This window comes from Cyprinus carpio, chromosome A10, assembly GCF_018340385.1.
Source record: "Cyprinus carpio isolate SPL01 chromosome A10, ASM1834038v1, whole genome shotgun sequence".
In the NCBI taxonomy this organism is placed as follows: Eukaryota; Metazoa; Chordata; class Actinopteri; order Cypriniformes; family Cyprinidae; genus Cyprinus; species Cyprinus carpio.
In genome coordinates this window covers 15,514,612-15,528,060 of record NC_056581.1, presented here as the reverse complement: position 1 = coordinate 15,528,060, position 13,449 = coordinate 15,514,612, and the positions used below count along the sequence as shown (strand labels likewise).

General features: G+C 37.7%; 1 protein-coding gene and 1 pseudogene across 2 annotated transcripts; both read left to right on the top strand.

Annotated features, from left to right (window-relative positions):
• Positions 1 to 2,490: 2,490 nt before the first annotated feature.
• On the top strand, positions 2,491 to 4,634 carry LOC109044846 (annotated as a pseudogene).
• Positions 4,635 to 5,813: 1,179 nt separating this feature from the next.
• Positions 5,814 to 11,910, top strand: npffr1l1 (neuropeptide FF receptor 1 like 1). Of its 2 annotated transcripts, XM_042765361.1 has the most exons (4): positions 5,814 to 6,135; positions 6,726 to 7,018; positions 7,313 to 7,412; positions 10,648 to 11,910. In XM_042765361.1, exons 2-4 carry the CDS (start codon positions 6,733 to 6,735, stop codon positions 11,456 to 11,458), a joined length of 1,197 nt encoding a protein of 398 aa, XP_042621295.1. In that variant the 5' UTR covers positions 5,814 to 6,135; positions 6,726 to 6,732; the 3' UTR covers positions 11,459 to 11,910. The 2 variants fall into 2 exon arrangements, with proteins under 2 accessions (XP_042621295.1, XP_042621296.1); XM_042765362.1 differs by lacking the exon at positions 5,814 to 6,135 and having other exon boundaries at positions 6,714 to 7,018.
• The last annotated feature ends 1,539 nt before the right edge of the window (positions 11,911 to 13,449 follow it).

The following is a 13,449-nucleotide window of genomic DNA, read 5'->3' as shown; positions in this document are numbered from 1 at the left end:
TGACCATTCTGAGTGAGCTGGGTGAAGGGAAGGAAGGGGATGAGGAGGAACCAATGCATATTTGAGAGACGTTTTCCTGCATTTTCTCTCGGTGAGATGTGAAAACAGATACCTGTATGTTAATGCGTTGTTTGTCTATTGTCTGTCTTAGAAGATCAAAGTGTCTGATGTTCTGTAATTCTTCCACCTGTATCATTTTAAATGAAAGCACGAAAGAAACTACGAGCATGAAATGTCATAGTTATGTCTTCAGTTAAGTCATTAGTTAACAAAAAGGCAAGTAAAGCTGCTTAAAACTGTGCATGCATGTAAGTATTTGTTATATGAGTCAAATTTAAGATCATATCTCTGAAATGGTTTTCAAAACTGTCCTGAACACCCAAGCACTGTCTCCCTCATATAACACACCTGATTCAACTTGTCAGCTCATTAGTAGAGACTTTATGACCTGAAGTTGGAGTTGTGAGAAATAGGATCCGCTTCATGTTCAGCAGCAGCAGCTTTTGAAGCAGCTAAAATAACTTAATAACCCAGCTGCTGTGACGTCTGTTAATCCAAGAACAAAAGAAAAACAAAAAGAGGAAATCAATAACTTTTGTAGCTTTAAACATTCATCTAAATTTAGAATTTAGTGTTTGATAACTTTATATTTATTTTGATAACATTCAATTTCTGTATATTTCCTACTTGCTGAAGGGCACAGGTAGCTAAAATGACATTTATTAATGGGTTTACATGAAGATTGTTTTAGATTCACTTAAATTAGAAGTTGTTATTATTTAAAGTATAATAAATGTGACCCTGGACCACAAAACTAGTCTTAAGTTGCACGGTTATGTTTGTAGCAATAGCCAAAAATACAATTAATTTCCTACCATAAATATATCAAAACTTAATTTTTGATTGCTAAGGGCTTCATTTGGACAACTTTAAAGGCAATTTTCTCAATATTTAGATTTTTTTTTTTCTCAGATTCCAGCTTTTCAAATAGTTGTATCTCGGCCAAATATTGTCAAATTTTAATAAACCATACATCAAAAGGAATTTTTTTATTCGGCTTTCAGATGATGTATAAATCTCAATTTTGAAAAATTGACACTTGACTGGTTTTGTGGTCCAGGTCACAAATGTTAAAATTTATATAATTAAACTGTAATGTTGAATGGCTATAGTCAATGGTTAAATATTAGCGGGGAAAACTGTTTCATAGAGACAACAGTAGTATTAGTATCAGGGATACTTTAATCATAAACAAAAGATGACATTAAACAAATATTAAAAATATAGTGTATTTATGTTGTTTCTACATTAATTTGAATACTGAATGTGAAATTATTCCAAAATAAAAATATATTTAAAAACTTTAATGTTTGGTGGGATTAATTAAAAGTGTGATTAGTTAATTTGTACTAATTAATTTATACATTGTGGAAAGGAGTAAAGTTAGGAGTTCACAAACAGCTTCAATCAGAAGCTGACCAAACAGTTCTAAACATTCTAAAGAGACTCATGTGAAATCATACAGGAGAGAAGGCAGTTGAGTTTGTGGCAAAACCTTTGCTTGTATGTTGTTGTCTTTTACTAGGCTACATATGATATTTTATTCACAGAAAGTGTAACTGAAATGACATTCATTGCAATATTAATTAAAACATTTAAAAATGCACAATTTTTCCAGTCATGTATTTGGTCATTGAGGATTTCTTAAAAATACTGTGTAAAAAGCTTGCGACAGCTCTAACCTGTTAACATGACATCTCTCTGTTTCTCGTCAGATGTATTAAAAAATATATAAAAAGGTTGGGTAAGTAACATGAACTAGAGTCTATTGAAGTAGGCTACTTTTGTTTATATTTATGCTCAAGGTCCCCAGATATCATAGCATTTGCTCAGCATCAAACGTCTTGAATCCTTTCATTCATGAAAATATGTTAAATAGTTTTTGTTAATATTGTAAACACCTTTGACAGCATTTGATATGTCGCAATTACTTTATGATATGGTCACAAAGTTGGTCACAAATGAATAGCTGTCATGAAGAAATACATTTCATCATATTGTGTTTGCTGTTTCCTTTTTAATATTTAATATTTTCATGCTTTGGTTACTTTCTTGTTTCTCTCTTATATATATATATGTATATATATATTTTTTTCTAAATAAATTAATGGAATTTTGAGTCTTGGTACTCACCCCCCCCCTCCCCCCAGTTCTCTCTCTTCCTCTACTTGCACTTCATTTACTTAATTTTTTGTCTTTGGGCCTACATAAATTATTATGTCCGCCAAAATAAATAAATACTGGTTACCAACACACAACTATTGATTGACATTGTTACAAAGTTACCTTGTAACAACAAATCCAGGAATTTCACTTTTACGGTTGCCACACCACAACTAAAGTTTGTTCATACAAAGCAGTTACGTAACAGTGACATATTTTTATTAACTGGGTTACCTGATCTTTGGATCACTGCTAATTTGCATTTCTCAGCGTGTGAGTGGAGATGAAATGTGGAAAAGACAGCTAGGACACACTGAAGAACTCCCACAGGCACCTGGTTACCCGTAGCCCAGCACTTGCTTTCTGTGCTGGTGTGGATGCTGCACTTGCCTCTGGAATGAAGACAGAATGGAATATTCAGAGAGGCAAACATGTACAGAGAACAAAAGCATAGAAACAACAGAGGAACAACATCCTACACTGGATGAGGTGATTGCCTTGTCACAGAACTTTGAGATGATGTTGCACTCTCCAGAGGGGAGGGATGTTTCCTGGGAGTTCTTGCAGTCTGAGTTCAGCGAAGAAAACCTTATGTTCTGAATCGCCTGTGAGGAATTGAAGAAAGACACCAACCAATCAACTAATGCTGAAAAAGCCAGGATCATTTATCAAAACTACGTTTTAATTTTTTCACTAAATAAGGTCAGCTTGGATTCACAAGTGAGGGAAGACATCATCCGAAGCCTGATAGATCCCAGCAGTATGATGTATGATGAGACCCAGCTTCAGATCTACACCCTCGTGTGCAGAGACTCCTTTCTCCAGTTTCTCAAATCATTTGTTTACAGAAAACATTTTAACACCAAAAGTCAAAATCATATAAACTCATATAAACTCGCAAATTCCAACTTTTTTTTGCCTTAGATTTGCAAGATGTATATATATATATATATATATATATTCAAAACTGATAGCATAGGCTCATCATTGGCGGTCACTCAAAACAAGTATGACTGTCCTCTCTTTTGGGTCTACTTGTGGGACTTCAGATGGCTGTAGAGGCCAGTCCGCGATCCGCATACTGTGTGGTGTAAACAAAGTCTAAAATGTTATTACCTCGTGTTGGAAAGTTAATCTTTTTCTGAGCCTGGCGCAGGCTCCACTGGCAAATCTCAGGCGACGGTTAACCTCAGAGTCTATGTCAGCTTTCGAGGAAAGAAGGCTGCCAAGGTAAGGGAAATGTTCCACATTTTCAAGAGTGATGTTATCCACTTTTATGTTTGGCTGGATAGCTGGCGCTGGTAAGGTGGAGATTGATAAAGGCATATATTCTTGCTGTTTAATTTTAGGCCCAGGGCTCTGTAACGCCTTGGCAAAAGCATTCAGAATGCCCTGGAGGTCTTCTGTGGAGTATGTGGCGATGACATTATCGTCTGCGTACTGTAACTCTGACGGAAGCACCAGACGGATGGCCACGAGATGCTCACTAATCCCCACAGGAAGTTCACAGAGGTGGCTGATAAGCTGGTTCCTAATGGCAATTCCAACACCATGGATCCTGGGCTCATCAGCAGCTTTTCCTTTCCAGAAGAAAGTGTAGCCACCCTTCTCCTCTTTCCTCTTTCAATTCTCCTCTCCGGTCTATCACTGGTTGCACTATCCATCAGTGTGCGCACATTCCAGGCTCCAAAGTTCAAAGTTTTGTGTTTCTGACCACAAATGGTGATCCCTCTGGATGCAGTAATCCAATCAGGAGGTTTGAGGCAGACTATTTTTATGGCACCTTTTCTAGCCCCTTCCCCACGTGGGGTGAGCAGAGTGGATCCTAAAAAGGGCTGCTCAGTCATGGGTGCAGCTGCCGAAGGACTCTTTCTGCCTCATTCCATGATCCCGACAACTGAGTCTAGCACTCACCTCCTAATGTGCCAGTTTATGACCAGGGGCTTCCAGATCTCACAATCCTGCCCCTGTCACCACTCTTTGGTCCCAATAGGACTTTATGCAGGATGTTAAGGTGGTTTCCAAGGAGCTGTGCGTGATTTTGTTTAACGTGTAGAGACTGGTCCACAGACAGTCACCACATGGTCCTTGACAGAAATGGGTCAGAATCCAGTGTCATGGGGTCCAAGCATCTGGGGGTCCTTTTCTGCTGCAGCCTTCATCCGCCTTCCCAGCCGTTGTGATGCTTCCGTAAGGCCAGCCATCATCCTCCGCCTGCACTGCCGTTGAGGTCTTGGTTGGATTGCTCTTTGTCAAGGAACCTCCCCCTTGACCTTACCGCCATGGCTGACCCTACCAGGAGCATAGCTCCAGACGACATTGCTCTTGGGATCACAGGACCAGGCAAGCCTCTCCACCACCACAAGGTGGCAATCCCCCAGAGACGTAGAATAGGCTACATAAACTCGTAATTTAAGGTTGTCAAATTCTGAGGAAAAAAAACCCTTAGGCTACTATTTTTCTCAGAATTGCAACTTTATATCACACAAATCTGACTTTATAACTCGCAATTGTGAGATTATATCTCGTAATTCTGAGGGGGAAAAAGTTGCAAAAACAAAAACAAAAAATGATATGAACAGCATGCTTGTCTAAAATGCGATCAGTTATATTTGCGTTTAAGCACCCAAGTTTGCCTTAAATTTTAATTTGTAGCTTACATTTACAAAATGCTCATACAGTAACACAAGTCTTTTTAATTAAAGTATTAATTAAAGTAAAGGTCAGTGTTATTATATCCACATATTTTATAATGTCACAAACAATAATCTCAAGATTTGGGTTTTACATGATTCTTTGATTCCTTTGTGAAGTGTACTAAAACAAACATTATTCAAGTGTGTCCTCCAAATTGATCCACAACCTAACCACTTTATATGTTAAGAAATTAATTCACTCAGCAACTCTACACCAGAAGGCAAACTAGTAACAGTAGCCTACAGCTCCCGTCGCATCCTGGTGGATGGACAATCACTCCGAGTCGCCCCCTGTCGTTTCAAAATGCTACAACGGCGAGCGCGACTGTTTCACTGGAGCAGAAGCCCCAACAGCAGCAGAGAGAAGCAGAGCGTTTTTGCCCCCCGGCGCCCTGGTTAACAAGTGCACACGTAGAGGCGACTCTGGAGCGCGTTGGAGGAGCGGAGCAGGACTAGCCACAGTGCATTTTTCTTGTACAAAACAGATCTGAGTTGACACGAAAAATAACACCATAATTTCAAATAAGTGGGGTGTTCCGTGTTTCACAATAATCCTGACTTTTAGCGCTGTGAAGATAAATAAATAAATATGATACACCATTAGGCTAGGAGTTTTTGCCCAAACTACAAAGGCCTATTTAAATGATTAAAATTAGAGGTAGCCTAACGTTAAGATTGCTTTTATCGTGTAAACTACATCTACACAGCATAATATAATATGCATACGTGTATGGGACAGTAGGAGGGGGACAGCAGAGTTTGCTGCCCATCATAAATCAAAACACTTTACAGACAGCGGTCGGATGAGAACACCTAAAAAAAACAAAAACAACCCGAGAACCCCCCCCCCCCCCAAAAAAAAACAAAAACAAAAATGGGTATGGGTGAAAACAAAACAAAAACAAACAAAAAAAAATACACGTTGGCTGAACGACGATAGGCTATTTGCAGTAGTGACACAAGCCGCGCTTGACAAACGCAGTCAGTGCACAACAAGCGCGTGCTGCTCCCGATGTGATACGAACAGCTTCTGCGCTGATCTCTGCATGCGCCTGGCAGAAGAAAAGCAAGGGCAAAGAAGAACCCAAAGAAGGCATAGAAGTGACAGTTGCGCATTGCAGTCGGAGAAGCCATTGCAGCACAGAACACAACAACCTGCTCATCAGACAAGTGGATTTAATTGAGACACTCATATTTCACGTGCCAGAAGCAACAGGTGAGCGATCCTATTGTTTTTTTGACTGATGTAATATTTTTTATACATATATATGTCGTAAGACTCTTCTATGGTGTTTGTTTTTATTGTCTTGTCATAAAAAAGAAAAATACATTGAAATATTCCATATTCTTTAGATGATGAGCTGATTAAGTTTAGTGTTTGTATCTTCGAATAATTCTCAAAATATTCACAGTGAAAAATACTGTTTTATGATTTTGTAATGTAGTTATTAAATCCTATAAACCACTAAAAAGCATTGTATTATTTCAATATTAAAGCAATATAAATCTGCTATTTTCATCATTTCACAACTCCATATGTTTACACTACGCAAACTCATAAATAAACCAAAGTCTTATTCCTTCTAGAATTACTTCACTAATGAGTAATTGAGCACAACAAGCTTATTTTTTTTAGAACAAAAAGTCCTTTTTGACGTAGTTGAGGTATTTCCAGCAATCTGATATCTTATTGTCAATTAATTTTTTGGGGCTTTCTTTTCAATATTTCTGTGCAGCTTGTATTTCATGTTTGATTAAAACAATGTGAATATTTTACCAGAATGGATTGTCATTTCTCTTTTTAAGATCCAGAATGAACAAAATGACCCTGAATTGCAGTGCTGTTAACTTCAGTTTGGCCAACTGCACACTCCTGCCATATTACATCCACTCGGCAGGGATGGCAGTCAGCTACATCCTTTCTTACCTTCTGGTGCTGCTGCTTTGTGTGGTGGGGAACGGACTTGTCTGTCTGGTGGTCATCAGGAACCGCAACATGCGTTCGGTCACTAATCTCTTCATCCTGAACCTGGCCATTAGTGATCTGCTGGTGGGCATCTTCTGTGTGCCCACCACACTGATTGACAGCCTTATCTCAGGTCAGTGGGCCATCATCTTCTTCATCATTACCATAAATATCAATATCATTTTCATGGACTCACATTTCCAGGGTTCTCAGAAGCGGAAGCTGTCATAGTTGGGTAAACTTATATGGAAACTACAACTAATATATTTTTGTTGTGTTCCCATTTGATTTAATGGCAACAGATAAAATTATTTTTTATTGTTTCTATGACTTTTCAAAAGAGAAAAGAAAAAAAAAATCAAATATGAAAAATATTTGATGAAACCGCTCCATTACATTCAGATTTCTTTCCTCAATTTCTCCACAGGTTGGCCTTTTAGTCAGATCACCTGCACTATAAGTAACCTGATCCAGGGCATGTCAGTGTCTGCTTCTGTCTTCACCCTGGTTGCCATAGCAGTGGACAGGTAATGATTGGCTATTCTAATAATTGAATATATATATATATATATATATATATATATATATATATATGTGTGTGTGTGTGTGTGTGTGTGTGTGTGTGTGTGTATAGCAGTGCAATGAAATAAGCTTTCACGTTTGAGAAATGAGAAGGGCTGTGGTGCTGATATTTTTAAGATGGTGATGCATGGCATGCAGCATCAGACCAACTGCAACAATGAGTGAACTGAAACCATTTTAGGATGATTTTAGTTAAAACGGCTGAAAAGTCATAAATACGACGACTAATAACATGATTTATTGGCTTATCACGTTTGACCAATAGGTGGCGCTGTTATCAAATTGATGTGGTGTGTTCTGTGTGAGTTGGCAATTGCACACACAAAATTTGGTGTCAGTGTGCCAAAGCATTGCAGAGATACAGCCTCAAGTGACAATTTGGCATCATGCCTCAAATTCGCTGTTGTGGTATGCGAAAATGTTTTTTTCTATCAACAAAAAATCCATAACTTTTTGTCAGCATGGTCTGAAGATGATATGATTCGGCATGAGCTAAGGAATCAGAGGAAAAAAGAATTTTCCTTCTGTGGCTTACGGCTCAAAAGTTATTAACATAAACACGTGTGAAAGTTTGGACAAGTAGTGGCACTAGAGTTTGAGTTAGAGACTCCAAATTTGCTATGGTGACTTCTCTCACTGTCCTCTATCAGTATGCCAAATTTCATAACTTTCCCGCAAACAGTTCTATGGGCTGCCATAGACTCAAAAGCGGAAGAAGAAACGGAAGAAGAAGAAGAATGCCAACGGATACAATAGGTGCCTACGCACCTTCGGTGCTTGCCCCCTAATAATAATAATAATAATAATAAAAGTAGCGCACACATGGTAATCAATGGTAATCAATGGTGGTGATATTATCTTACAGGTAGGTGACGAACACAATGGAACTGGAGAAGGAGACCAGAGCTTCAGAGACAAGGAGAACAGTACACAAGGTAGGTATCCAGGTAAGAATCAGAAACAGAAAGAACCTAATCCCATCATGATGATTGCAGGATAGGTCGTAGAAAGTATCCTTCTCATAATAATAAATTGTAATTTTGTCTGCTTTGCCTGTGAAATTAGTCATAGCCCACAGCTCTGCAAGGACATGCGTTTATCATGTGAATTAAACAAGACATGAAGTGTCTAAAATAAATGCGCACAGTTCAGCTAAATGATGAAGTTTACTATGACTGTATGCTTTGCACAATATAAAAAAAAATGTACATTGAAACAAAATAACCAGAACATTAACAATAACTTATAGAGCTTGTGGTTTATCTGTCAATCAGATGTGCTCTCCGCCACTGATCTATGCTCGTTAAGTTTTCTTTTATAATTAGGCTATTATTGGCTGATAGAAATGTTAAAAAAATAATATTTTAGATGGAAATAAGATCAAGACCCTCGATCATGTCATGATCTATTCCGATATGCTGCGCTCAAAATTGTGGTCAAGCCAGTTCCACCGTAAAATAACCTCTGAATCATTTTTTGAACTGGTTCATTAAAACTATCTATCTGAATCGGGAAACTAATCTCGATTCCCAATGCCTCAGAATCGATGAATCGATTCTTTTTGTAATCGATTCCCAGCCCTAGTAGAACTCAAGGGAATGTACTCATTGTGAGGGAGTGCCGGGGGCTGTTTCATAAAAGATGCTAAGAAAAGAGGGGATTAAAGACCAAAGGCTGACTTGAAATAACCTAACAAATCAATCGGGACTAAAGCGGTTTCATAAACGACAATTTAAATTCACGCAATCTCACTAATTCGATTCAGGTTCAGTGAGTCAGGATAATTTAATGTGCACGCTTATTCTTAAAGGGGTCATATGACATTGCTAGAAAGAACATTATTTTGTGTATTTTGGTGTAATGGAATGTGTTTATGCAGTTTAAGGTTAAAAAAACACATTATTTTCCACATAATGTACATTATTTTATCTCCTCTATGCCCCGCCTTTCTGAAACATGTTGATTTTTACAAAGCTCATCCTTCTGAGAAGCGAGGTGTGCTCTGATTGGCCGAATGCCTCAAGCGTGTTACAGAAATGTTATGCCCCTTACCATACTGTGATGCCATGTCTCGGTCTCGAATCATGGAGATAAAAACAATAAAACCCATTGTAAATGAGGCATTTGCTTGTTTATAATGGTTTTGGGACGTGACCTAGAGATAACGACGAGTTAATAATAGTGAGAAGTGGTTCTTCGGCTACAGGTAACAACTCTTTCAGTAATTTAGTGGGTACAGGATCTAATAAACATGTTGTTGGTTTAGATGCAGTGATAAATTTTATTTTTATTTAGCTCTTCCTGTCCTATAGTTGTAAAGCACTGCAGTTTATCTTTGGGTGTGATGAATGAAGCTGAAGTATTAGACGCTGTAGAATCTACATTTGTTATTGTATTTCTGATGTTATCTATTTTATCAGTGAAGAAATTCATAAAGTCATTAATATTAAACTGTGAGGGAATATTTAGATCGGGTGGCGTCTGGTTATTTGTTAATCTAGCCACTGTGCTAAATAAAAACCTTGGATTGTTATTTTTTTTTTTCTATGAATTTGTGGATATGCTCGGCCCTGGCAGTTTTTAGAGCCTGTCTATAGCTGGACATACTGTTTTTCCACGTAATTCTAAAAACTTCCAAGTTAGTTTTTCTCCATTTGCGCTCAAGACTACGAGTTTCTTTCTTGAGAGAGTGGGTTTTACTGTTGTACCATGGCACAGTACGTTTTTATCTAACCTTTTTCAATTTGATGGGATATCAATGAGTTCCTATTGGTCAGTGTTAGAGGAGCTCAGCTTAGCCTAACAGTTAACCTGCTCCAGACCAGGTTAGTTTCCCAGCATAAGTTGCCACAGTGACTGAGCTTGAGCTATAGTAATTTTGCTTTCAGAAACCAAATCAAGTGACAATAAGTCAGACTAACTGAAATAAGCCTGGCTTATTTGGTAAACTTGTTTTATGAAACAGGCCCCAGGTTAAAGTTTTAGTTAAATTTTTGTTTATTAATTTCTTGAAATGGAAGTGCTTCAATTGAAATGTTTTTTTTTTTTTTGGTCTAATATTTATATTTATTTCAGCTTATTTTTAAATTAGCAAAATGTTTTAAATCATTTTATTCTTATTTAACAATAATAACCCTGTTTTGAATTGAGTACTTAAATATTAAGCTTGTCTCTTGACAGGTTTATGGGGATTGTTTACCCTTTCCATCACCGCCTGAGGCCTGTCACTGCCTTCTTCGCCATCATCTTCATTTGGCTTCTTGCTTTTGCCATCATCTTTCCTTCTGCTGCAACCCTGACAGTCATTCATCTGGATGACATGTACATGGTCCAGGACAACCAGATGTATCCACTATTCGTGTGTTTTGAGGACTGGGCCAGAGCAGACATGCGGCGAGTCTATACCTTGGTCATCTTCGTCCAGGTGTACCTGGCCCCACTTGGACTCATATGCATCATGTACGGCTGCATCGCTGCCAAACTCTCCAACAACCTACGTGAGAATCGAGTCCGATCTGGGAGGAGAATGAAAGTCATCAAGATGCTCATCATGGTTGCCATTCTCTTCATGGTTTCCTGGCTTCCGCTTTGGACTTTGATGCTTCTCACGGACTATCAGGATCTAGACCGCCAACAGATTGACTTCTTGAGCAGCTATCTTTTTCCCGTAGCTCATTGGCTGGCCTTCTTTAACAGTGGTGTTAATCCGATCATCTATGGCTTCTTCAACATGAACTTTCGGAGGGGCTTCCAGGCCGCTGTGGCATGTAGCTCCTGCAGATCTTTTGTGTTGGAAATACGTCAAACACACTTTACTTTCCTGCCCCCTAACAGAGTATCTGACGGGAACCATGATGTGACCAGCGTGAGGAAAGAACGTTGCTTCGTTGTAATGCCTCAAGGGACGGGTCATGGTATTCAGGGAATTCTCCTTGAAGACACAAATGGAATTACAGCTTCCCACAGAGTTCTTGGAGCCTGGATGGAGTGAATGGTGCAATCAAGGAGTTTATATACCAGGAGAAAGCTATAGCATTCCCAATTAGTTTGAAATGATGTCACACCAGTTCTCATTCTTCGATTTCACTTGAAGTATTTCCAGGCCTTTAACCAAATTCAGCGTATCCAAGTGAAGACAGTCTCAATTGGTGGTTTCGTTGAGATTTTACCACCGGACACTGGCTTTCCTTATTGAAAATTAGCTTGAAGGGTTGATGCTGAACTGCAAAAAACAAAAAACAAACAAAAAAAAAACAATGACAATGCTTTTGACAGACACAGAGAACAGAATGTATCACACAAGTCTGGGAATTAACAAAAAAATTGTGCTCATGTATTCAACTGTACCTATTAAAAAGAATGTTGTAAATATAATACTTGGTTTGAAGAACATCAGGCCACAGGTGCCTTGAGTATATTTGAAGCGTTTGGTTCCAAAATGCAATAAATCTATTTTGATAAATTTGAGTAATTTTATTTATTTTTTTAACCAAGAAAGTGGCAAGATGAAAACCACTATTTTCTGTTTCAAACTTTGACATAGTATCTTTAGGTTATAATGACATTAAAATTTCAAATCCAGATTTTGATTATCAAAGATTTACTAAAAAATTTGATTCTTTTTTTCCCCAAAATGCAATAAATTCATGTTTGTTTGCTTTTTTTTCACTGAATCAATATAAAAGTTATTTTTCATATTGAAACTGTTGAAAATACACAACATAGTAAGTTGATCCACATATGACAGGCTCTGAACTTGGTCAATACTAATCTTATATACAGGCATCTTGTTAATGCTATAAATTAATTACAACAATAAAAGAAAATTTCATCATGAACATACATGAACAACATCACATTAAACTACAGAAATTCCAAAATGACATTTCCCTTATATTCAACTAGCTACCAGAAGTGCATTCATCTTTGCCATGTTACATTCATTTAGTTGACTAGTGCTATAGGCTGTATTAACAAAAACATTAATGGCATTAATAAAAACACTTACACTGACAAGCTACGCAATATCGCGTTCATAATCGAATGCGACTCATCTGCAATTATGAACGTGATATTGCACAACTTGTCAGCGATGTACGGCTCTGTGTATTAAATGCCGCTCCATCTGAAAGCACGCGATGGAGATTTATCACAGAACCGGCTTTACTGACGAGATGCGCATGACAATCACATGCGATTTATCATTCAGCCCTTGTTTGTTGATCATAAAGTAGCCAACAAAGTAGATGAGGAAAACTTGGACGCCGGGTGTATTCAAAACGCCGCCATTACTGTCAGGAGTGCGTGGAGTATTGCGCTCACTGCGCTGTGATTGGTTGTTACTGTTGAGCGGATATATCGCATTCTGCAAAGAAAGGAGACAGGCGTTTGTCGCGGTTTGGAAGAAAAGGGAGAAAACATGACAGAATAACTCGGCCGATATCCCATTTTGCGTAAAATTAAAAATGTACTTTTCAGTACCGACGAAATACAATACTGATTTTGGCGGAAATTCAAAAAAAAAAAAAAAAAAAAAAAAAAAAAAAAAGGCGTTTATCAGGTTTTGGAACCAAACTCTTCATTTGTAGCAAATATTTATTCATGAAATTATCTAACTGTAAATAAAATATATACATTTTTATTTTTAATTATTTATTAATTTATTATTTTAATATGTGAATATTAATTCACTCTCAGTAACTATACTGTTGTGTGTTTCTATTTTGTCAGTAAAGAGCTACACAGATGGAAACATTTTTGCAGTGTTTCCGATCCACTATGTTTTCTGGCTAGTAAATGTAGCTATCAAGTGTGAAGACACCAATGGAAACAGAAGGGCAGCAAACTTTCGTGTACATGATTATGTGTGGATATGTGGGAGGTATATTGTGTCCATTACTTTAGATTGAAATGACATGTGTTGAAGGCAAATGCACAGAAAAAAAATGTGTTTGCATGTGTTATAATTGTAAGTGTGGTGAT